Source organism: Struthio camelus, chromosome Z, assembly GCF_040807025.1.
Source record: "Struthio camelus isolate bStrCam1 chromosome Z, bStrCam1.hap1, whole genome shotgun sequence".
In the NCBI taxonomy this organism is placed as follows: Eukaryota; Metazoa; Chordata; class Aves; order Struthioniformes; family Struthionidae; genus Struthio; species Struthio camelus.
Window position 1 is genome coordinate 17,522,329 of NC_090982.1, and position 22,618 is coordinate 17,544,946.

The 22,618-nt window shown below is 44.7% G+C and overlaps 1 protein-coding gene across 2 annotated transcripts in view; it reads right to left on the minus strand.

Moving 5' to 3' along the window:
- SVEP1 (sushi, von Willebrand factor type A, EGF and pentraxin domain containing 1) overlaps window positions 1-22,097 on the minus strand; it is a 132,069-nt gene extending 109,972 nt beyond the window's left edge. The window contains exon 1 of one of the 2 annotated variants that reach the window (XM_068927879.1): window positions 21,585-22,097. In XM_068927879.1, the coding sequence (XP_068783980.1) occupies window positions 21,585-22,097 (513 nt within the window). The remainder of the gene's footprint in view (window positions 1-21,584) is intronic. The other variant, XM_068927881.1, reaches the window with a different exon arrangement.
- Between the last annotated feature and the right edge of the window lie 521 nt (window positions 22,098-22,618).

Sequence of the window (22,618 nt, forward strand, 5' to 3'; positions counted from 1 at the left end):
CATCACATGATCTGAAAAGAGATATTTTCACACTGATCACCTGTATGACAGACAGCAAAGATCCTGATCAGTGCTTTAGCAACCCTATTTAGACTGCAGTTTGAACGGGTAACACAAACATTGAAAATCCGTCGCAGAATTTGTTCCTTGGATGAAACTTCAGATGCTGCCAACTGTCTCAAAGTCAAGAGAGTGATGTTGATGTATGTAAGCTGACAGTTCAGTCCATGTTGCCTTGCTGTTCACCAGATAAATGTCATTCGGCTCCAAACTTGTTTGACCATTCAGGAGCAAGCGAGCAGCTCACCAAACCCCACCATGCAAACGTGCTGCAAATGTGCTGCAAATGGTGGCATGCCCACTCTCATTGCCGTGTTTTTCAGTATCTGCTCCACGAACAAATTCCAAAGAGTTTGTAACGGGTAACGTAACAAAAACTGCTATCTTATTAAGGGTTATTTTGCTCAAAAGAAAATCGGAAAAATTGTAGAGATTGGCAGATCAACAAAAAGAATCAGTTGAACACAACTGAAAACAGCTCTCTCAAACCTACAGTAGAAGATTTTTACATGACGAAGCTGATATAAGTAGTTAAAGCTTCTACAGTGATTATCTGGCCACAGACCAGGGAATTCTGTATTTCCATATTTTCTTTCCCACTTTCCATCTACCTTTTCCTACTCTTATAAGCAAAATCCACAGCAATTCCAGAAAACAAAACAGTGACTGTGTTCACTTCCGGAAAGACAGATGGAGAAGATTTTTTTACCTACAGTAAGTCCACAAGCAATCGGATAACATATGTATATGGACAGAGAATACGTCTACAAGGATGTACATACATGTGGACATACATGTACATGGGTATGAGGGAGAAGGCAGGAGATGGAAGAGATGCTGTCTGAAACAGGAATCTTGAAAACAATGCAGCTCAGGCACCTGATGTGCAGCACAAAAGAAGAAAGAAACTACGCTTGCTGACGCTTTATAAGCCTCTCCCTGTAGAGGGGAAGTTGAACAGGTTTTAGAAACAGATGGCAGCATGTGACTGGTTAAAAACAAATTTTTACTGAGGCTAAACCCTTTGCCAAGCTAACAATTTACAAATCAAAAGCAAAGAATTTGGATACATCTCCTGTTCAAAAAGTTTCCGAAGAGTCACCATGCATGCCGTCACTTGCTTCCCTAAACATTACCTTGAGCATCTCTCCTGCAGTCAGGTACTTTATCTTTACTGCCTGCATAACTGCACTAGGAAAATGAGGCCTAGAGAGAAGAGCAGTCTTCAAAACGGTAATTTTCCACATGGAAAAATGGAACTCCAAAAGTGATAATTACCACCAAAGTTTCCCGTGGCACCATGCATTCAAGGATTGCATGTCAAGTCAAAGCCAGTAAACGGCTATAAAGTTTAACAAGGCAGCCAATTAAAGACAGAGAAACAAATGTGACTACAACACTTGGCTTGCTTTATTCTGTGCAAATAGCTTACGCACAACAGATTCCTCCTAAAAAATCAAAATCCCTTGTCCTTTGTACACTTAAGTTCTACTCTTATTTCTCTGCTAGGTCATTAGCAGCGAATGTGGCTTGGATAAGTGAGAAAACATCACTTCAAAGCATATTACTTCAATATGAGGGACACTTACTGTAAAATCTAGTGGTTTTCATTAAAAATTAACAGTCCAGACTATCAACTCATTTAATTTCAGCATCACTGCACTACTTCCTACCAGCGGAGACTAAGGCCGTAAACATTTAAGAGTAAAGAGGGAGAGAAGCTGTGAGATTTGCCAATGACTCCACTGGAGCCAGCATTTTATCCGTCTTCATAATCACACAGTATTTGTAGAGAAAGCAAAAGGGAGAGATGGGCAAAGCAATAAAGACAGCTTCTACAATAATATTACAGTAAGCTGGAAAGGTCATTCACTTCAGCCCACTGAATCAAGGATGTCACCTGTGACAACGGTACGTCTATATGTTTAGCCTGTTCTTAGAAACCTTCAGTGATGGAGACTTTGCACAGGCAGTCTACCGTAAAGAGTAGTAAGCACTCTCGCTTGTCCAGAGTCTCCCTGCTGCAGTCATTTCTTGTCCTGTTTCCAATAGGAAGAGGGAACGGATTCTTCCTCTCTACAGCAACCTTTTACTGAAGTGGATACTCTTCTGGCATTTCATCTTAGTGGACACCCTCTCTTCTTTTAGGCCAAAATACAATTTGCATTCTTTCCTCTTAATCCATGTTTGTTGTTGTTATTGTTGTTTTTTCCTGGCTATTCTTGTTGCTCTTCTCTGAATTCTTACCAATTGGTCTACATCCTACTTGAGGTATAGTATCCAGACTGGACATACTATTCCAGCAGTAGCCTTACCAACCCAAGGACAATTTATACTGTGCTTCCTGGGTCTTACGGGCAACATTTCTATTGGTACCTCCCAGAACAGCAATTGCTTTTCAGTTGGTAATGCATTTTTGTTTTTCTTGCAAGTCTGAGGTAACGTGCATGATTTGACATGTTTTAAAACCATCTGATGTTTTCATCCATTGAATCCTAAGGGCCATCTGTGATTTACTGCTCCTCTCTCCTCAGCTAGCATTTAGGCTGCTGGTTATTTCTTCCCCAGAATAACATTCTACATTTGTCCCTACCGAAATCACTTTTCTCCCTTATTACACTTTTCAATGATCACTTCAGTTTGTCCATCCTGCCTCAAAAACTGCCAACCGCCTCATCTACCCTGCTGCCATCTACAAATTAAAGGATTATTCATTTTATAAGAAGGAATAGAGAGCATTTCTGACAAGCAATACTTAGTAGAACTTGAGCAGGTCATGCCCCACAAAATTCTGTCCATTGCGTCCTTTCAGTCTGGCAGTGCTATTTACTCCCTGAATATGTTTGTACTCGAGCAGGCAGAGCACCTCCAAAAGTGCTGCGCTACTACGCTATGGACTAGAAACCTCCCTACGTAATTGTCACTCTCCTAATTAGCCACAGTCTGTCAGAGTAAGAGCAATTATGGGACCACTGCCCAACCTTCTCTTGGTGGTTTCAGGAGATGTCTGTGGCCCTAAAGGAAGGGATTCTGAAAGCATTCCATATTTTCTCCTTTCTTTGTGAACTCACGTAAAAGGAAGCAGAATCAGATCTTCAGCTTAGCAGCATGCAAATACTTTACCAGTTGGTACATTTTAATAATACACTAAAATCAATTTAAACTAATCTAAACCCAATCCAATAAACTACATTTGACAGACATTCCGATGACCTTCACTGTGGGTTCTGAAAATCATGTCATTGTATCATAAACAGTAAATGTACTTAAGCCAGTCTTACAGCCACAGATTCCAAAAAGGCAGGTGAACTGAGCTGGATAAAGTATTATTACAAAATTTTAACACGAGACTTTTAAAGTAAAACTTATCTGGTTTTCACCTTAATCAAAACCTCACAGCTTGTACCAGTTCAGAGAACCTGCAGGGATTTCATAAACTTTTTTTGCTAAGCCAGGCCAATTTCAGGACAATTTGATTTTGATTTGGCAATTTCTTGATTTCAGGTACCTAATAAGCAAAACCAAACCATATGCAAAACAAATCAAAGCACAGATCAATGGCACTGCGGTTTAAATAGTGCCAGGCAAAGTGCTGCTGCTGGGCTTGATTTTATTACTACTTGTACGCAACACCCAAAGGGAATGAAAGCAAACTTTCCCTTAGACACACACGCTTAGCAAACCAAACTTATTGTTCTTCATGCTCCTTAAGCCATAAGTTTTAGTCATAAGTGCCTAAGTTTTAATTTAAACAAATTAAATCTTTATCAAACTTATTACTGCTTCATCCTGAAATTCTCCAGCCAGGTTATTCTTCTCAAGCTGTTTCAGTGAAAACGAGTGTTATTTCAGAAAACGAGATGAGGAAAAAAGTATGTTGCAGCCACATTTGCTTGGTTTTTGCAAGTGTAGCATCTCAGAGCTGTGCAGCAGGAAGTTTCGACCTGTGAATCACCAGTATATTTGAAGTGGGCATCTAATATCTTTGTGGAAAAGTAGCCCCCAAACTGACACAAGTTGTTTTCCGAGAAAGAAATTGCCATTTTGGAGATTGCCAGCGCAATTCTCTGAAGATTCCACCTGCATTCAGCTTGCTCTACCAGAACGATTATGCAATGCAAGACTAAGTCATATCACATACAGAAGGGGGAACAAAGCTTCATTTTGGCAGCCCCTGGCTTTCCAAGTTCAGGAATAACCTTTCAGCACAGTTTCCCTCTGTGTATGGTATAATGTTGCACAAACTCTGCATATGAAGGTACTGGATGACACCACACATTGCCCCAGTTTTTCAGCAAGTGACACTCACAATGGGTAGCAAACAAGTCTCCTTATCTTCCTCAGATACGTTTCTACCACATATCTGCATGGCCAGTTAATAAGCTAGCTTGAGTCCCTGAAGTCTAGCACAAATCTTGGAAAGGACTAAGTAATTCTGATGAGTAAACTGTGGTGTGAAGTCTAGTTGGAGGCCTGTAGCTGGTGATGTGCCCAGGGGTCAATACTTACCAGGGGTTGTCCAGTCTTTTTCAATATGTTCATCAATGGCCTGGATGATAGGACAGAGTGCACCCCATCAAGTTTGCTGATACAGAACCGGTACACCAGAGGCCTGTGCTGCCACTCAGTGGGAACTCGACAGGCTGGAGAGCTGGGCAGAGAGGAACCCCATGAACCAAGTTCAATCAAGGGAAGTGCAGGGTCCCGCACGCAGGGAGGAATAACCCCATTCACCAGTATAGGCTGGGGGCTGACCTGCTGGAGAGCAGTTCTGCAAAGTAGGACCTCAGAGTCCTGGTGGACAAGTTGACCGTAAGCCAGCAATGTACCAGCAAAGAAGGCTAATGGTATCCTGGGGTGCAGGAGGAATAGGATTACCAGCTGGTTGAAGGAGGTGATCTTTCCCCTCTGCTCAGCCCTGGTGGCCTGGTGAGGCCACACCTGCAGTGCTGGATCCAGTTCTGGGCTCCCCATGACAAGGGAGACATGGCATTACTGGAGAGAGCCTAAGGAAGGGCCACTAAGACGATTAAGGGACTGGAGCGTCTCTCCTAGGAGGAAAGGCTGAGAGAGCTGGGGTTGTTCAGCCTGCAGAAGAGAAGACTGCGGGGGGATTTTAGCAATGTGTATAGATATCTTAAGTGAGGGTATAAAGAAGATGGAGCCAGACTCTTTACGGCGGTGTCCAGCGACAGGACAAGAGGAAATGGGCACAAACTGAAACACAAGAAGTTCCCTCTGAATCTAGGGAAAATTTTTTTTTACTGTGAGTGTGACAGAGCACTGGAGCAGGTTGCCCAGAGAGGTTGTGGAGTCTCCTTCCCTGGAGATATTCCAAAGCCTTCTGGATAACCTGCTCTAGGTGACTCTGCTTGAGCAGGGGGATTGGATTAGAAAATCTCCAGAAGTCCCTTCCAACCTCAACCATTCTGTGATTCTGTGAATTATCAGGGAGCTTTGCTCTGCTAGACTAGACTGCCACCAGCTTCAACTGCTATGCAGCGTAGATAGGCCCTTGGTGTCTTCCAGTGTGTACAAGAAAAGTTCACCGGCTGTAGGACACTAGTTTAGCAAGCTCTCTTAACAGTGAGCATTACGGACCAGAGAATGTGGGAAGCTTCAGGAAAAGGCTATTTTTGAGGGGCAAATGGCATCCTTAGCTATATGAACCTGAGATAAGGCAAGTAACCAATAGCTTTCCCGTCTGAAAGTGCAACCTCCTCTTTGGGGCAGCAGTTTTTTCTGTCACACACAAGCACAAAGAGAAGTAAGGCAGCATGAAACTGTTGTGCTGCTACCTAACATACTCAAATATTCAGGGATGAATGGATCTGAGCAGAGAAACAGAGTCGGACAGGATTGCTACACATTGCCCCCAGAAAACAAAATAAAACAAAGCCATTAAACGAATCGGCCCTTAAGTCTTGCAGCTGGAACCCCAGATGCAGAATCCCTGCTAAGTAACAGCAGAGAGAAAGAACTAGAAAAAGAGAGAATCATTCCGTGTTTGAGGAAAAGAAAAAAAAAAGGAGGCATAAATCTATTTTTAAATCATTTGTATATGTCTGGTGGTGCAGTTACTGTTTTGTTTCTTTCTTTGAGCATATAGTAACATGAAGAATGGCCACTGTTTGGAGCAACTGACAATCCAAATACCGGGCTGTTGTCACAGATCTTCCAGTAAGCTTTAACATTACACACAGTCACTGCAGAGCTGCATCACTGCCCCTTTTCCCTAGTATGTGTGTAGCATTTCACACCATTTTTGTTTCTTTCAACCCTGACCCACACTCCTCTATTACAAAAAACCCTCCCTCTCCCCTCTTCAGAAAGCCTTTTTGAGAGCTGTTGATTTTCCAGTTGTAATATCATCAATTTTAAATGGGCATGTTCACTTAAACCCCAAACTTGCAAGTATGCATACAAGTGATTCAATGCATTTAGTCACTCTCTGTCAACTCTATGGCTACCAATTTGTATAAGGACGAATTTTGTTCGTGACCAAGCCCCGCAGGATTTTTGTAAGTTGTCAGGTTTTTCAGTAAATGGAGCATAAGAATCCACCAACAGTAATGGGAAGATAAAAGGATCCTGAGAACCAGTTTCTGGGAAGTATGAATATCCACATCTGCTCCTGATTTTAATTTCGTATGACACTGTGAGCGCTGGCCATTATTTAAAATAAGATGTTGAATGACCTTTTTTGAGAACATGCCCTATTTGATCTCTCTAATGAATTGATAATAAAGGATAAGTACACATAAAAGAAAATAATTAATGCTCTTGATGACTACTCTTGAAAGCAATGCAGGGGACCACTGGAAAGAACTCCTCTTTGATTGTTCCGGTATCTATTTTCTTGTCTACCCTTCTTTCACAGGAGTGACAGATCAGTCAGGTTCTGTAATCCTTTCAATCCTTTAGCAAAAATATAACATTCTTTTCACATTAGCAAAAAGTTATTACCATCTGTATTGTATTCAGTCTCAGTTTAGTGTGTACAAATATCTGGCAGACTCACCATTTCCCCTGTGCCAATAACAGCCCTTAGAATTAAAAAATGAAGTCTTGTGCAATAAAAAGTTGTTGTACAAAATCCAGTTCTAGAAATTCACTACTGCAAGGCAAAATTAAATCCTATTAGTGCAGTCACAAAAAGAGCTAAACCACTGACTCCTGAGCTTTTAATACTAATTTAGCGTTTGTACAAGTCACAGGACGAGCAGCGCCAAGACCAAGACTTCTTTTCGCGTTTAACAGCCACAATAATGACGGTGTCGAGGCTCTTTGTTACTACCTTGATTACGTGTCCTCCACCTAATCCCTAAATACTTGATCTTGGGCCTAATCTCTGTCCTTATTCAGGCTTTTAAAGGTGATTTTGCCTATACAGAATTTGCTATTAATAGATCTGTCTACAGGGAAACAAACTGAAATGGGTTAATCTGTCTCACTTCACAAACCAACTTTCAGATAACATCAGTCATCCCCAGGATCCTTGCCAGAAGAATGCTTGCCTTAAAAGGTTAAAGTTGGAACCTAGCTATCAAAACAACATTATCCAAGCATTTATCACAAAAATGGCACTGCTCCTTGTATGCAGTGTAGGGAATGCCCTATCTAAGGGATGCAAAGAGAATCCTCTTAGTTATAAGACAGGAAGAACCCTCACTGTACCTCAGAAGTGAAACACAAAGCCCTCTATTACAGAGCCATTTATCCCTGCTATACCAGAAAAACACTTACACTGAATTTGTTTTCACCCTAGGAACTATGCCCGGAGATCAGCTCCGAATAAACGTGATGACTCTTCTCCCTGGAGGATCACTTACTCAGGACGAAATAAATACATCCCATATTATAATATTACTGATTTAATATAACAATATAAAATACAATATAAATACAATATAAAGTTCATGTAATAACAAATAAACTACAGTTTATTACAAAAAAACTGTGAATATGCATACATTTGACCAATATACTTGGCCAAACTTTCTTCTTTTAACTCAAGAAATATTAAAAAGGTATGTCTTAATTTCTCAGTGATGGGTTTAGAAGATCTGCATGTCATTCACAAAGAGAAATGACAACACTAGTCACTACCTGTGCACTCATTTTGCTCTTTACATCACCAGTTAGGCTGCTCTTCTGTAATTCCACAGATCTGGATATAAACCCTTGCACTGCCCTATTTGCATCAGCAGACATGGATCTGGGGCTGTCATTGACAAACATGCTCCTGAGTTGTAGTTCTGCAGAAGGCTTCCCACTTTCTCCTGTCTCCATTTCATTCTCCTACGGGCGGGCAGACAGAGGAGATAATGACACTAACGAGAGGCAGAGAAGCTCAGGCCTTAGCACTTTACCAAATGCCTCCTTGCTGCTTTCTCCCTGACTGTGAAAAAGGTTCCCAAATCCTCTTGTAAAGCCCACATTTTGTTTCATGCTTCCTTTGCTTTTATTTTTCCTGCAGGTAAAAAAGCCAAAATCTGAAAGAAATATTTAATCTAAAAAAATAGTCTCGAAAAAAAATTTCACAAGATAATATTGGGATCAACCCTAGCTTTTGGTGGGGTTGAGGCATTTTACCACTGAATTCTGAGTAGTCCTGAGAAACTTGGTTCTTTCACAGCAGTAATGCAGAGTTGTGGTGTGACATAAATCATGTTACCCTGAAGCACGACACAAATACCATTCTACATAAAAGAACTGCCTATACTTTCTGTGTTCCCTCTGTAAAAGAAAAAAGTCTGATTTCAACACCTTTTTTTTTGTTGTTGTTCACTGTACACTGCTTTTTCCTGTCCTGCACGCAAATAAATCTCTTTAGGTTTTTGTCTCCCTTGTAGGACAGGAACTAAAAAAAATCCACAGTTACAGGTTTTGGATTCTAATTGCCACCTTGCACCCTTTCTCCTCTTGGCTTTTTAAAAACTTTGTTCTGCATTGCTATGCAAACGCTAAAGAATTGGAGCTCTTATCTGATACAATAAATTAAGCGATAGAAAAGGTTTATCTGAATAGCAGGAGCTACACACAGAATTTAATGAAACGATGTGTCTGTAGGATGCACCTCTATATTTGAATAATGCTAAAAGTAAAAGGCTATTGAATTTAACAGTCAAACAGAAATTACAAATGTTTAAAATAATGCAGTGACTTCACACTCATCAAGTGTTGTAATACAATGACTGTTACTTCCTTTTTTTTTTGATGATTTCTGATGAGTCACAGAATGACAGAACGGCAAAGGTTGGAAGGGACCTCTGGAGATCGTGTAGTCCAACCCCCCCCTGCTCAAGCAGGGGCCTCTAGAGGACATTGCACAGGATTGCATCCAGGTGAGCTTCAAACATCTCCAGCGAAGGAGACTCCACAACCTCTCTGGGCAACCTGTGCCAGGGTGCAGTCACCCACACAGGAAAGAAGCTTCTCCTCATATTCCGATGACACTGCCTGTGTTTCAGTTTGTGCCCGTTGCCTCTTGTCCTGTCGCTGGGCATCACAGAGAAGAGTCTGGCCCCATCCCCTTGACACTCCCCCTTCAGATACTTGTACATGTTGATGAGATCCCCCCTCAGTCTTCTCTTCTCCAGGCTGAAGAGGCCCAGCTCTCGCAGCCTTTATTCAGAGGAAACATGCTCCAGTCCCCTCATCATCTCTGTAGCCCTCTGCTGGACTCTCTCCAGTAGTGCCATGTCTCTCTTGTACTGGGGAGCCCAGAACTGGACACAGTACTCCAGGGGAGGCCTCCCCAGGGCTGAGTAAAGGGGCAGGATCACCTCCCTCGACCTGCTGGCAACACCCTGCCTAATGCACCCCAGGAGACCATTGGCCTTCTTGGCCACAAGGGTACACTGCTGGCTCAGGGTCAACTTGTTGTCCACCAGGACACCCAGGTCCTTCTCTGCAGAGCTGCTTGCCAGCAGGTCAACCCCCAGCCTGTCCTGCTGCATGGGATTATTCCTCCTCAGGGGCAGGACCTTGCACTTGCCTTTGTTGAACTTCATGAGGTTCCTCTCCGTCCAACTCTCCAGGCTGTCCAGCTCCCTCTGAATGGCAGCACAGCCTTCTCATGTGTCAGCCACTCCTCCCAGTTTAGTATCCTCAGCAAACTTGCTGAGGGTGCACTCTGTGCCTTCATGCAGGTCATTGATGAATACATTGAACAGGACTGGACCCAGTACTGATCCCTGGGGGACACCACTAGCTACAGGCCTCCAACTAGACCCAGAGCTGCTGATCACAACCCTCCGAGCTCTGCCATCTAGCCAGTTCTCAATCCAACTCACTGTCCACTCATCCAACCCACACTTTCTGAGTTTCCCTAGGAGGATGTGATGGGAGACAGTGTCCAAAGCCTTGCTGAAGTCCAGGGAGACAACATCCACTGCTCTGCCATTCTCTACCTAGCCAGTCATTCCATCAGAGAAGGCTATCAGATTGGTCAAGCATAATTGAGCTTTGGTGAATCCATGCTGACTACTCCTGATCACCTTCTTGTCCTCCAAATGCTTAGTGATGACCTCCAGGAGGAGCTGTTCCATCACCTTTCCTGGGATGGAGGTGAGGCTGACAGGTCTGGAGTTTCCTGGCTCCTCCTTCTGGCCCTTTTTCAAGACTGGGGTGACACTGGCTTTCTTCCAGTCCTCAGGCACCTCCCCTCCATGACCTTTCCAAGATGATGGAGAGCGGCATAGCAATAGCTTCTGAGTGCTGCTCCCTCAGCACTCGGGGGTGCATCCCATCAGGGCCCATAGATTTGTGGATGTCGAGTTTGGACAAAAGATCTCTAACCTGATTCTCCTCTACCAAGCGTCTTCCTTTCTGCAGGCTTTCTCTCTTGTCCCCAGGGCCTGCAATTCCTGAGGACTGGCCTTAGAAGTAAAGACTGAAGCAAAGGCAGCATTCAGTAACTCTGCCTTCTCTGTATCCTTCTTCACCAGGGCACCCGCCCCATTCAGCAGTGGACACACATTTTCCCTTTTGCTCTTGATGTATTTGAAGAAGCCTTTCTTGCTGTCCTTGACGTCCCTTGCCAGATTTAATTCCAAATGGGCCTTAGCCTTCCTTGTCACATCCCTGCGTGCTCTGACAACGTCCCTGTATTCCTCCCAAGTGGCCTGTCCCCTTTTCCACATTCTGTAGACTTCCTTCTTCTGCTGGAGTTTTGCCAGGAGTTCCTTGCTCATCCATGCAGGTCTCCTGCCCACTTTGCTGGACTTCCTACTCATAGGGATTCATTTATGCAATGAGTGGGTCTTCAGACTCACATGCTTAATCTATGCATGTATCTTTTTATCTTTTCTCTCCTTTTCTGTCCCCTCTTTCTTCAGCCTTAAATTTTCCTTTCTGGAGTCATCTCCCCTTCATCTTCCAAAATTCCAACCTGAATGTGGTCTTTTTGCATAATTTTGAGCATGATCTTTCCAATCTCTTGTCAATAACACAGCATGAGAATCTTAACTAAGAGAGCAAATCGTCTTCTTAAATGTCTTCTTAAATAAGTAATAACTTATTTTTTGCTTAGCCAGAGCACTTTCTTCCAAGTATCTCTATGTATCTGCCAGGTATGGACTCAGTAAGTCTCACAGCAGAGAAAGACGTTCTCTGGATCCACGTTCTTTGAATTAAAGTGTACTGGTAAAAAAACCAGACCCGCTCATGATCACACAGGAAATACACAGACATATCATCTGAGGAGAGGCTGAGAGAGCCCGGACTGTTCAGCCTGGAGAAGAGAAAGCTCAGGGGGAATCTTATCAGTGTTTATATATATATCTGATGGGAGAGTGTAAAGAAGAAGGAGCCAGACTCTGCTCAGTGGTGCCTAGGGACAAGACGAGGCAAGCGGCACAAACTGATACATGTGGAGTTCCATACATGTAAGAAACAACTTTTGTACTTTAAGGGTGGTTGAATACTGCAGCAGGTTGCCCAGAGAGGTGGTGGAATCTCCACCCTTGGAGATATTCATAACCCGCTTGGACACAGTCCTGGGCAACTTGCTCTAGGTGACCCTGCTTGAGCAAGGAGTTGGACCAGGCCATCTCCAGAAGTCCCTGCCAGCCCCAACTATTCTGTAGTTCTGCTGTTCTGTGAGATGGCAGGAACATATTTGACATTCAGTGCGTTTATCACTAGTCTAACCTTTTTTCCTCTCTTTATACAGCATGGATTCTGACTGTAATGTCTGTTAAACGTTCAACTCTTAAAAAAGTACTGTTGCACAGTTAAAAAATGCCACTTCATGCATTTTGTACAGTTTTAAAAATGAAGAAATCACTCTTACCGTAGAGAGCAAAGCTATTCATTTCAATTCTAAGACAATTATACTCACATTGCACACTTTTTTTATAATGACTATTTCTCCCTTCCTCCCCGCCAAAAATTGCTTCTGCAGTGACAGGAGGTACACACAAAATCTTGACCTACATTCAGTTCCACATAATTGCTAGTGCTAGTAGCTTGGTTCTGGTGGTTTGTAAATTTTGGTGGCATGTAGTTTTGGACTCCAAATCAGGACAAACAGAATGCACCTAGTTCCCAGGAAACAACATACATACATATCTTTCTGAGATCTACTAAATGCGACTTTAAAAGACAAGGGAACTCACATACCCAGCCATTTCCTCAGCTCTTGGTGCTGTGTAACCTTTTATCAACAGTTAATCACGAATCTGAAAGGCTGCTGCAGGTTTCATTTGTTGATACTGTGTATGCTAGATTCACAGCAACTATGTTCATTTGTTCATATGCTGTGTACTGTAGTCAAAATACCATCTTGCTCATGTAGCTCGGTTTGATTTAAAAAAAGGAAAATCCTTGTCTTCTTCGTGTATGAGCAATTTCCATCATTAACATAACCAAGATGTTACTTGATTTATCCAGTACTGCTCCAGTTTTCTGCTGTTATTAAAAAAGATTCCAAATTATTTTACCGAATAATCAACCCTCAGGTATTTTCACACCAAAAGTTCATGCTATTATTGACTGGTGTATTTGCCAAATATTTGTTTATTTTGCGTAAACATTCATTATTATAAAAATGTAGGGGAAAAGCTGAATAAAATAATTAATTCCCAAAGGACGAATACAATTCATGACCTGGCCATCCACTGCCAGCTGTCTGCACTCAAAAATCTTCTGAATATCCCCTTTTGCTCCAGGACTGCTGGAATTATGCAACACGTACAGATAGTTTTGATAAGAGCTGTCTCAGCCCAAGACAGAGGAGGGGGAAGGGAGGGAAGAAATAAGACAGAAAGACAGACAATGGGACTCCCTGCTTTGCTGTTTACCTCTGCACGTCCAGCAAAGCACCGCAGTTCTGAACGCTAAAGCTTTTTATAAGCTGCCTGCCAGATTCCAGGAGGTTCTTCGTCTTCATGGTTGAGGTTACCAGATAGACCCTGAACCACCGCGAAAATCATTGTTCTAACATGAGCTTTTGTTTTTAATCATGTTAACATCATGCAGAAGTTAGCAACTCAAAGACGTGGATATAGTCCTGATTAGCTGAGGAGCCCACCTTTGAAAACGATAGCGCTTCTCTCTTGCTTTAGCAGTTAGAGCTGCTCTGGGCCTTACCTTAGCTTTACCAGGATAGGCACTGGGAGGCAGGAAGAGACAATAAAAGACCGACAGCAATAACGGCACAGAGTAATTTTGGCTAAATTCAGCACTCTGTAAGCAGAACATCTTTCAGGCTCTGTAAAGGGCATCCTTCATATGACTAAAAAGTTCCTAACACTGTGGCTAAAGGGGAGGTGCTGTTAAAGTCTGCAGGTAGGACAGCCAGAAAGTTGTGACAGCCACAAACGTTCTGTCATACTTGCAAAATGTACCTGCTACTTCCAGTAAAAGTGGAACTTGAGAAAAGAGGCTAAAAGTGTTACAGAACATGCAAAAGGTATTACAAACAAAATATTAATGCTGATGCTTGTGTCAGGAATTATTGCTAAATATGATGTATTGTGCTGAAAAGGCCTCTCATAAATCAAGTGAATTAGTTAAAAAAATTTTTTTTTTCCTCCTTACCTCTTGAAAATTGTAACGCCTGGACTTTATTTCCTACTCTACATACAAATTGCTTAATAGTTTTCTGTTGTGTCTCTGTGGCAAAGCACTTTATAAGACTCATTCCTCTGTGAAGGTGCTAACTTTAAAGGACAGGGTGGGACACATTGTATTTGGTGACAGACCCCTCTAGTAAAGGCTCTGCGAGAGGAGTAGAAGACAGAGAAAGGTGTTCCTAAGAAGAGCAATCTCTATCCCTAAAATATTTGTGAAAAGATCACCCAGTTACCGTAACGTTGCTTCAGAAAAGCTTCCTTTATTGTCTGTTAGCTCTGCTATTTCATCAGTGAGATCTGTGCTAATTCCTGCAGCAACATCACATTTCTCACCTTTTCTCTGCCTCCATATGTTGCACTGGTGAAACGGGCTTTGTGATACTAGGCTGTAAATGACGACTGCGCCTTCTAGTAGAGGCTCTCCTTAGCAAATACGCACCGCAGTGGATGTTGGTACACCACTCCCTCTCTGCATTCCCAGACCTCCTCTCTTCCTTACTTCAGACACAGCTAGTTTACTGGACAGGTCAGGAAGGCTGCAGTACATGGCACAGTGCAGGTCTTCCTAGGCAGGAACACCCCTCTCAGCAGGTTGTAGGGCTAGAAGTCACAAGAAATGCCCAGATGTGCTCTGATCGTATGGCCTCTAGGGCTTAGAATTAGATCAGCTTTCTGCAGCCCATGGAAACCTGCTGAGGCAGCTACAGGAAGGCGAGACAAGGAACAACAACCTGGTAATGTAAGTTCCCTAGCTGGTGGTGCCAAATTCATCAGCAATGAGAGAAACAGAACACCTTTGCTTATGCTGAGAGGACTAAGCTCTCCTGTGGCTGCCCATTTTTTTCCGGAAAATGGTGCCTTTTGCCTTAGTTTATCATATCTCTCACCCTGTCCATCCTATCTTTACTACTTAGCACTTAATAACTTCAGAGCATCACCATGGCTAGAATACACCAACACAAGTGGAACGGCTCAAAATGAAAGGGTCACTATAATACAAATGAGGAGCTTACTTCAGGTAATTTCCAACACCTCAGAAGAATACATGGCATTAGTAAAATATATAGGGCGGTTGCACATTTCCTTGGGATCGCTCTTAAAACACTCTAATAGTTTCTCTGCTTCTCAAAGTGCATGCATGGCATTTCCTGCTCCAAGCAGATGGGAGAGGTAGTAAATCTGAGCTCATCTGAAGATTTGGCCCTTGCTGCTCACAGCATCATTCAACTCCGTCCTACGTAGCATCACCAAAGGGATCACTCCATGATCTTTTCAGTCTTAAAATTCTAGAAGTACAGTTAGAAATCAGATAGTCAACTGGAAATTAATAAAGAGTGATGCTTTTTTCTTTTTTTTTTGATCAGAACTACCAAGTACGCTTGCTTCTAGATATACTGGAGGAGGAAGAACACGGAGAATAAAGGAGATAAAGTGGGAGCTTTATTTCAATTCAAGGTCTTAGGTTAGGTGGCGTATCTATGTATCCACAACACCCCACATACGCAGTGGAGAGGGAGACACCTGAAGAAATAGATTTGGCACACCTAACTCATAACCGCCATATGGAGATGCTGCTCCTAAAGAATGACCCTACAGGTGGTCTCTAAACGGGGTAAGATTCCCAGGCCGAAGACTTCAATCTGTGCCTGGAACCAGGTTATGTCTCTTTCGTACTTTGCACTGATTAGCCCCCTTTGCCTGGTTGAACAGGCAAAAGGGTAGCTTAGCAGTATCCTTCTGTGCTTCTTGGATGGCACGTGCTTTTGGCCTTGTAAAAATGGATTACACTTAACTCAAAGGGAAGATAATAAATGGCTGATCTGCTAAATACCAGACTTCCAAATCACTTCTGCTTAGAGCAAAATACAGGTGACAATTCTGAGGACACAAACAGACCAACTTCTAAGTAACAGGTCTTCACCAAGCAAAATCTCATCTCCACTTAGCCCCATATAAGATGCTAAACAGAGCACTTTTTGCCAGTCCTGGCTGAAAAGTCAGAGAAAAAAAATGAACTACTCAATAACTTCTTAAGGTAGTCCCACTTTGGGCTAGGGCTGAAGACAGTGACCAATATACAGACGTGTTCCCTGCCTCTGACCCTGCTGTATTAATCTTGCGAGCAAATCCTACGCAAGACTGCAGTTTGCAGGATGAGTACTTTTTACCTGCTCTACACCAATTAAAACTGATGATTTAGAGCTGACGCTAATCATGACTGACAAGAACTCCATCCCAATTTGCTCAGTAATTGTTAACTACTAACTGTGCAATTTTAAAGGTGACCACAAAGGTAAACTAGGTTGACTTCAGGTTTGTCAGCGTAATCTTTAATGCAGACTCCAAGATCACACGAGAGCTCACAGAGGCGCACTGTATGTGTCAATCCATCAGCTCTAACTGATCAAAGATGTCACTAGATACTCAGATCGCAATAACAGAGATAGGATGGAATCTGTTGCTGATTCATTATTAGCTGCTGATTCTTCAGCAGTCATAGGAATAAAAATTCATAAACACGTTTTTGGTAAACAGACGACATACACGACTATAAATGCACAGCAGATCTTCTGAGTGAGAAGGTACTACCTTTACATAAAAAAGTTTAAAATCACTTACCTGATTTGCAAAGTTTTCCGCTTTGTTTTGCTTCAACTATTTTTTTGTTATAATTTCAAAATGAGATTCTGAATCTGAAAGTGCATTGAAATTAGAAGCCAATTATCCTAATGGGTAGCAACGTTGCATCCTGAACTTTCTTGTGCTTTTGACATACAGAAGAAACAAAGCCATCATTACTTTTTTAAACAAGCATTAAGCAAGCATTTGAGTTGTTTATCCTAAATTGCTATGTGCTTACATTCTTTTCAGGGCCAGTTTTTTCATGTTTGTTAATTGGATGATAACAGAACACTGAATTTGACATACTGGTCGGCTAATTGTCATGCTCCCTCAAGATCAGGTTAGATACAAAAGCCAGATTTTGTTTTTGAAGACCAGATGCAGTCAGAAGCAGAAAACGTGTCATTTAGATCTGTAGGTGTTGTGACAGATCTTTGATTTATAGAAATCACCAATTTCGATGGAGTGAAGCTGGATTACAAAAGCAAAAAAACCTGGCTTTTTAACATAAGAACTACCACAGTAGTAGCACAGAGCTCCTCCCAAGGCCTTTCTCAGCTACTGCATCGCCAGGTTGCTTCTAACATTTAACCTATCCATTTAAGGCGGTCTACATATGGCTTCGACTCAGCAGCACTGCCCAGCTACAACTTCAAGTCCAGTACAAGAGGAAAATGTCCCGTTTTCCTTACATTTGAAGACAGAAAAACGTCTGTGTTCTTATAAGCTGCTATTCTGATTTTGTCAAGACGCTACTACATGGAGTAGTTTAAACTATCTCTATTTTCATCTTTTTTTACCCACGACAGGCAGAGCAGCGTCAGGACATAAAAACTGCCCATCAATAAAGATGGAGCACTCTTTTTCTCTCCCGGCACATTTGCGAACTGTGACGAAGGCCAGAGTCTGGGGGTGCAGGGAAGAAAGTACACCATTAACCAACCACTGCTGCGTGGCAGCCTCCCATTTCAATTTCACAACTGACCGGACAAGAAATGAACACCCACCCTCCCACCAGGTGCAACAGCAGCTTCAATCAGAACACCCTTGTATCTAGCTCTGCAGGGTGCTGAGTCCTTGGAGTGGACAGTATCAGATGCCTACAGTGGGGAAACTCAGCGCTTCACACTGCTGTGCTCTTCAGGCTTTAAGCACGTCACCTAAAAAGCAGCAGTAACTTCAGTTCCTCCTCCGCCGTCAGAGCAGCTCTGCAGCTTTCCGAAACGCGCTAAGCAACCGTCTTAACCTGCACTGCACCTAGCTTTGCGCTGCCCATCAACACACTGTGTGAAAAACTGGAGCCAAACAGTTTTGAAAAAGTTACGCTTTTCTCTCTTCCTTATACTACTCCTACCTACACGTTCCTTAGAAGAAAGACTGCTGAACGTGAGCAGAAGTTGGAATCTTTAAACAAACGTCATTATAGATATTTTACTATGATAAATGTTTTACGTAACTCCATATCTATTTTTTCCTATGAGGTACAACCTAAACAAACAAGATAAACTGTCTCAAGGTACATCTATGAACATCCTTTTCAGGATGTTTTGTGGATCTTAAACCGAGACACAAGCAACTTCATGCCATGGCTCTTTCCCTTTTTAAAGTTAACTGCGCAAGGTACCACTAAAGATATACCCATACTGCAAGCCACATTTGATTTTATTGCATGGAAGTTACCACCGAATACACTCTCACTCTTACCCGTACTATAGCGTTCAGATGTCAGGTAAGAACTGTAGCGTCTTATATTTCACAGTCAGTACTAACATGTTAGGAATTTAAGGCACAGAAAAAAACATCTGCAACAACAGTTACTTACTCTGACCTTACATTAGCAAGAAGAGTAATGAAGCAGACTGTAATTTATGTTATGTTACGTCCAAGTGGCCTATTGCCATCATCTTGTTTTAGAAACAGAATACGGAGGGTTTGAATGGCACTCTTCAAATAGATTTCGTACCCATTTTCTAGTACTCTATTCCGCCTCACAGGCTAGCTATCAAAGTGAAAACCACAATCTTCCTACAAACTCCAGTCGAATATAAAGAAGAAGTTACACCAGCTAGAAGGTTAGCCCTGTAGGCCATTAAATTTTGCTAAGGAGCAGGGAAAGTGTGAACAGTAAATATTTCTTGAAGATGCAAAACCTAAATTTGGTAAAATTAGATTTGAAAACATTCTAGTATGTGCAGAGATGAACATAACTGTGAAAATATGTCTAAATAAAAATGACCCCGAAATGTTATTAAAGCTGATTGTCAGAATCGAAGCTTAAAAAAAATTTCCTTCACTGGGAGGCTTTAACTGGCAAGCACGACAAACTCGCCATCAAATTCCTGCAATTTGAAGCTAGCGTAAGAAGTTTCTGGCACATGTAGCAGCAGCAGATCTCTTTCCTGAACAAACTAATATGAGGCAAAATGCATTGTTTTTTTTCGAATCTGCAATTAAGTTCTGTACCACGCTCAGGACACTTGAAGTTTTACCAAGCAATATTACCAAGAGTGCTCAAATCCACTTTTGTCTCATACTGAGGCTATTCGGCCAAGCTACAAGATCCAGTGACCAAAGAGCTCTGGAGAAAAGCACGTCGCAGCAGAAACTCTTTAACACTTAACTGCTGAGAGAGGTAATACAAGTGTCAGGCTTTTTAATGTCAGAGAATAGATTGAGTGTCGTACGAAATCCAGAACCAGGTCCCCCAACTGAACTTTGACAGCAGCGCTGCCTTCTTCATCTGGGCTTTATCCCTGGCCCTTGCCTGTAGCACACCCTTCGTATTCCTGTTTACCTTTGAGAACTCATCTTTAATCTGCTAGGTATCTGTCAAGACGTGGTTCACATGGCAAAGGTAAGCCTCGACAAAACACAGAAAATCTGCAATAAACCTCTCGACAAAACACCTCCGGAGAGGATAAACAACTATAGAGCCAAGGAGAATCCCCTTGTTTTTTGAAAGAAGCTGGATACAGCATAGAAACGAAACAGCACATTAAACTGCACAGTGTTGCTCGCAGGGGATGTGAAACGAACGGTTTTGCTGCCACAGGTCGAGACAGACAGACTCGAGTAACTGCTAAATAAATGTTGCTCCTGTTCATTTGCTACATCCTGTTCCCAGGTCAGGCACCAGCTGGCCAGAGGACCCTAGAGATGTCACTTATCTCTCTTGCCTCAGTTTTACTGCAGAACAGGGATAATGACACAGACTTGAATCAGTCACTTTAAGACCTACCAATGAAGAGTGCTGCACAAAGATTCAAGCGTGCGGTTTACTGTCATGATCTACTTGCCTTACTTTTCTGATAGCACAACACACAGCTGATACTATTTCCAGGAGTTTGTCAAGTTTAGTAGGCACTTTTTGCTTTGAAAAAGAAGCAGAGAATTCTGCTTAGAAGCAGAAGAAGCCTCACGTTAAAGCACAAGAAGAAAAATGAGATATTTTAGGAAAGTGAAAGGAAAAAATAATTATAGTTTTAAGAAGAGACTTTTAAAAACAAAGGACTGCAGTATAGGAGTCCGGAGGGAACACTAATTTTGTTCTACTTAAAATACTTTTCTAAATTTATTCCAAAAGTGGCATTTTAAACACAGAACAGTCCCTAGAATGGAGAGTATCCCCCCAGAGTTGTAATCTCACAGTAAGAAGGCAAACAGCACAAAACCACAGTATCTTTAACCAAGAGCCAGCAAGCAGCATGAACCCGTAACTTGGTCGCAGCTGCCTGTGCCATTATGTGAAGTCGACCCTTCCCAAGTTCTTAGGAGACCTCCGTGTGAAACGGCAGTGACTCTGGTGCACTAACCCAGGATTTAGCTGGGCTCATTACGCTCAATGGTAGGTTTCTGAACTCAATTTTCGTTTATTCACTTTCAAAGGTATGATTAGTCAGGACTGCATATCGAACAAAATAGGCTGCATTTTTTCAGCACATGTTTTGTTCATACAGTCATTATTTTTAACTCGTTTCTCTAACTTACTGCACACAGCTTCCCCGAGAGCTCATCCATACCAAAGCTGGATTTCACAACGGAAGATCTCACGCTCAGTTGTGATTTCTTACAGAGGGATTTCTATGTGCCACTCGGGGCACGGTGGGAAATACTCTTCCTGTCTCCTGCCAAACGCGAAGAGGAGAATAATCTTTGCCCAAGCCCAGCACCGACGCACCTCCCGCACTCGTCTGCACCTCCTCCTTCAGCTACTCCCAACGGGGCTGCAAAGGATCTCCCGAGCGAGGCAGACGAGGCGCTCGGACACAGGGCACAGCGGCTGTGCCCAGAGCAGGACATATCACGCGTGCCTTGGGCGCGCTCCCGGCACAGAGGCCAACGGCAGCGAGCAGCCTGGCTCCGTCCTCGTGAGGCCGCTTCCAGAGGACATCGGCTGCCCCCGGCTGCCTGCTGGAAACCTCCGGCGCCCTCGAGCGCCAGCAGATGCCCCGGGAGCTGCTAGGACAGCACGTGTGCCATGGGACTGCACGACAACTGGGCGCGACAGGCGAGCGTGTCACGGCGCCCCAGAAACGCTCCGGGACCTGCTTCGACTTACTGGTACACACATGGCCTTAAGAGCACCTTTGCTGGCCAGCAGCAATTCAAACATTCACCCGGCGGCAGTACGACGACACCCCCGACGGCGACCGGGCACCCCCCGTCCCGCTGCCGAGGAACAAGGCCATCCCGGCCGGGTGACAGCGCGCACGCACGGGCCCCAAGCCGCGGCCCCCGCATCCCACCCCACGGCCCCGCAACCCCATCAGATCCCACCACCACCACCACGCCACGCCATGCCGCGCCGCGCGGCCGGCTCACCGCGGCCTGCTGGAAGGCGCCCTTGGTGTAGGTGCCGCCGCCCCGGTAGGCGATGGCGGGGATCTCGCGGCCCAGCAGGGCGCACTTGTGCTGCTGCGGCCGCCGCCGCGAGATGTAGTCCACGCGCGGCACCACGTTGCTGCGCGAGGAGAAGGTGACGATGGCGACGCGCGTGGCCGCCGGCACCACCGGGAAGTCGGAGAGCAGCTTCTTGACGAAGCGCAGCTCGCTGAGGAAGTTGGCCGGCCCCACGCTCGACGACTCGTCCACCAGGAAGACCAGCTCCAGCCGCCCGCTGCCGGCCCGCAGCCGCCGCACCTGGCGCTTGAAGGCGCGGCCCAGCCTCTCCACCCGGCTCTCGGTGGCGGCCGGCGGCGGCGGCGCCAAAGCCGCCGAGGCGAAGGCGGCGGCGCCGCCGCGGGCCAAGGCGCCCGGCGCCGAGCCCGCCCGGCCGGGCGCCGGCCACAGCGACAGCGGCAGCCACCAGCAGCACAGAGCCGCCAGCGGCCACATGGCGGGCGGGCAGCGGTGCAGAGCGGCTCGGCGCCCTCCGCGCTTCAGCGCTTGCGCTGCGCTCGGCGGCCGCCGCCTGCCTGCCGCGGCCCCGCAGGTAGCGGCGCCCCTTTAATCGCCGGCGCGGCGAGCGGGACGCGCCGCAGACGCCTCCCCCCCGCGCCTGAGGCGCGGCCTCCCGCACGCCCCCCTCTCGGCCGGCCCCCCGCTTCCCCCAGCGCCGCGCCGCCCGCCCCGGCTCGGCCCCGACGGCTCTCCCGCCCGGGACGCGCCCTGCCGAAACCCCGCGCCGCCGCGGGGCGGGGGGCGATGTGTGTGTATAGATCTGTGTGTATAGATCTGTGTGTATAGATCTGTGTGTATAGATGTGGGGGGGGGGGGGCACCCACCTCCTACCCCCCACCCTCCTCCTCCTCGGTGGCCCCAAAAGCCAAAGCGGTCCCCTCCCGGGCTGCCGCCGGCCTCGGACACACGTGGCGGGGGGCCGTGGGGGTGAGCGTGTGCGGGCGGCCGGGTCGGGG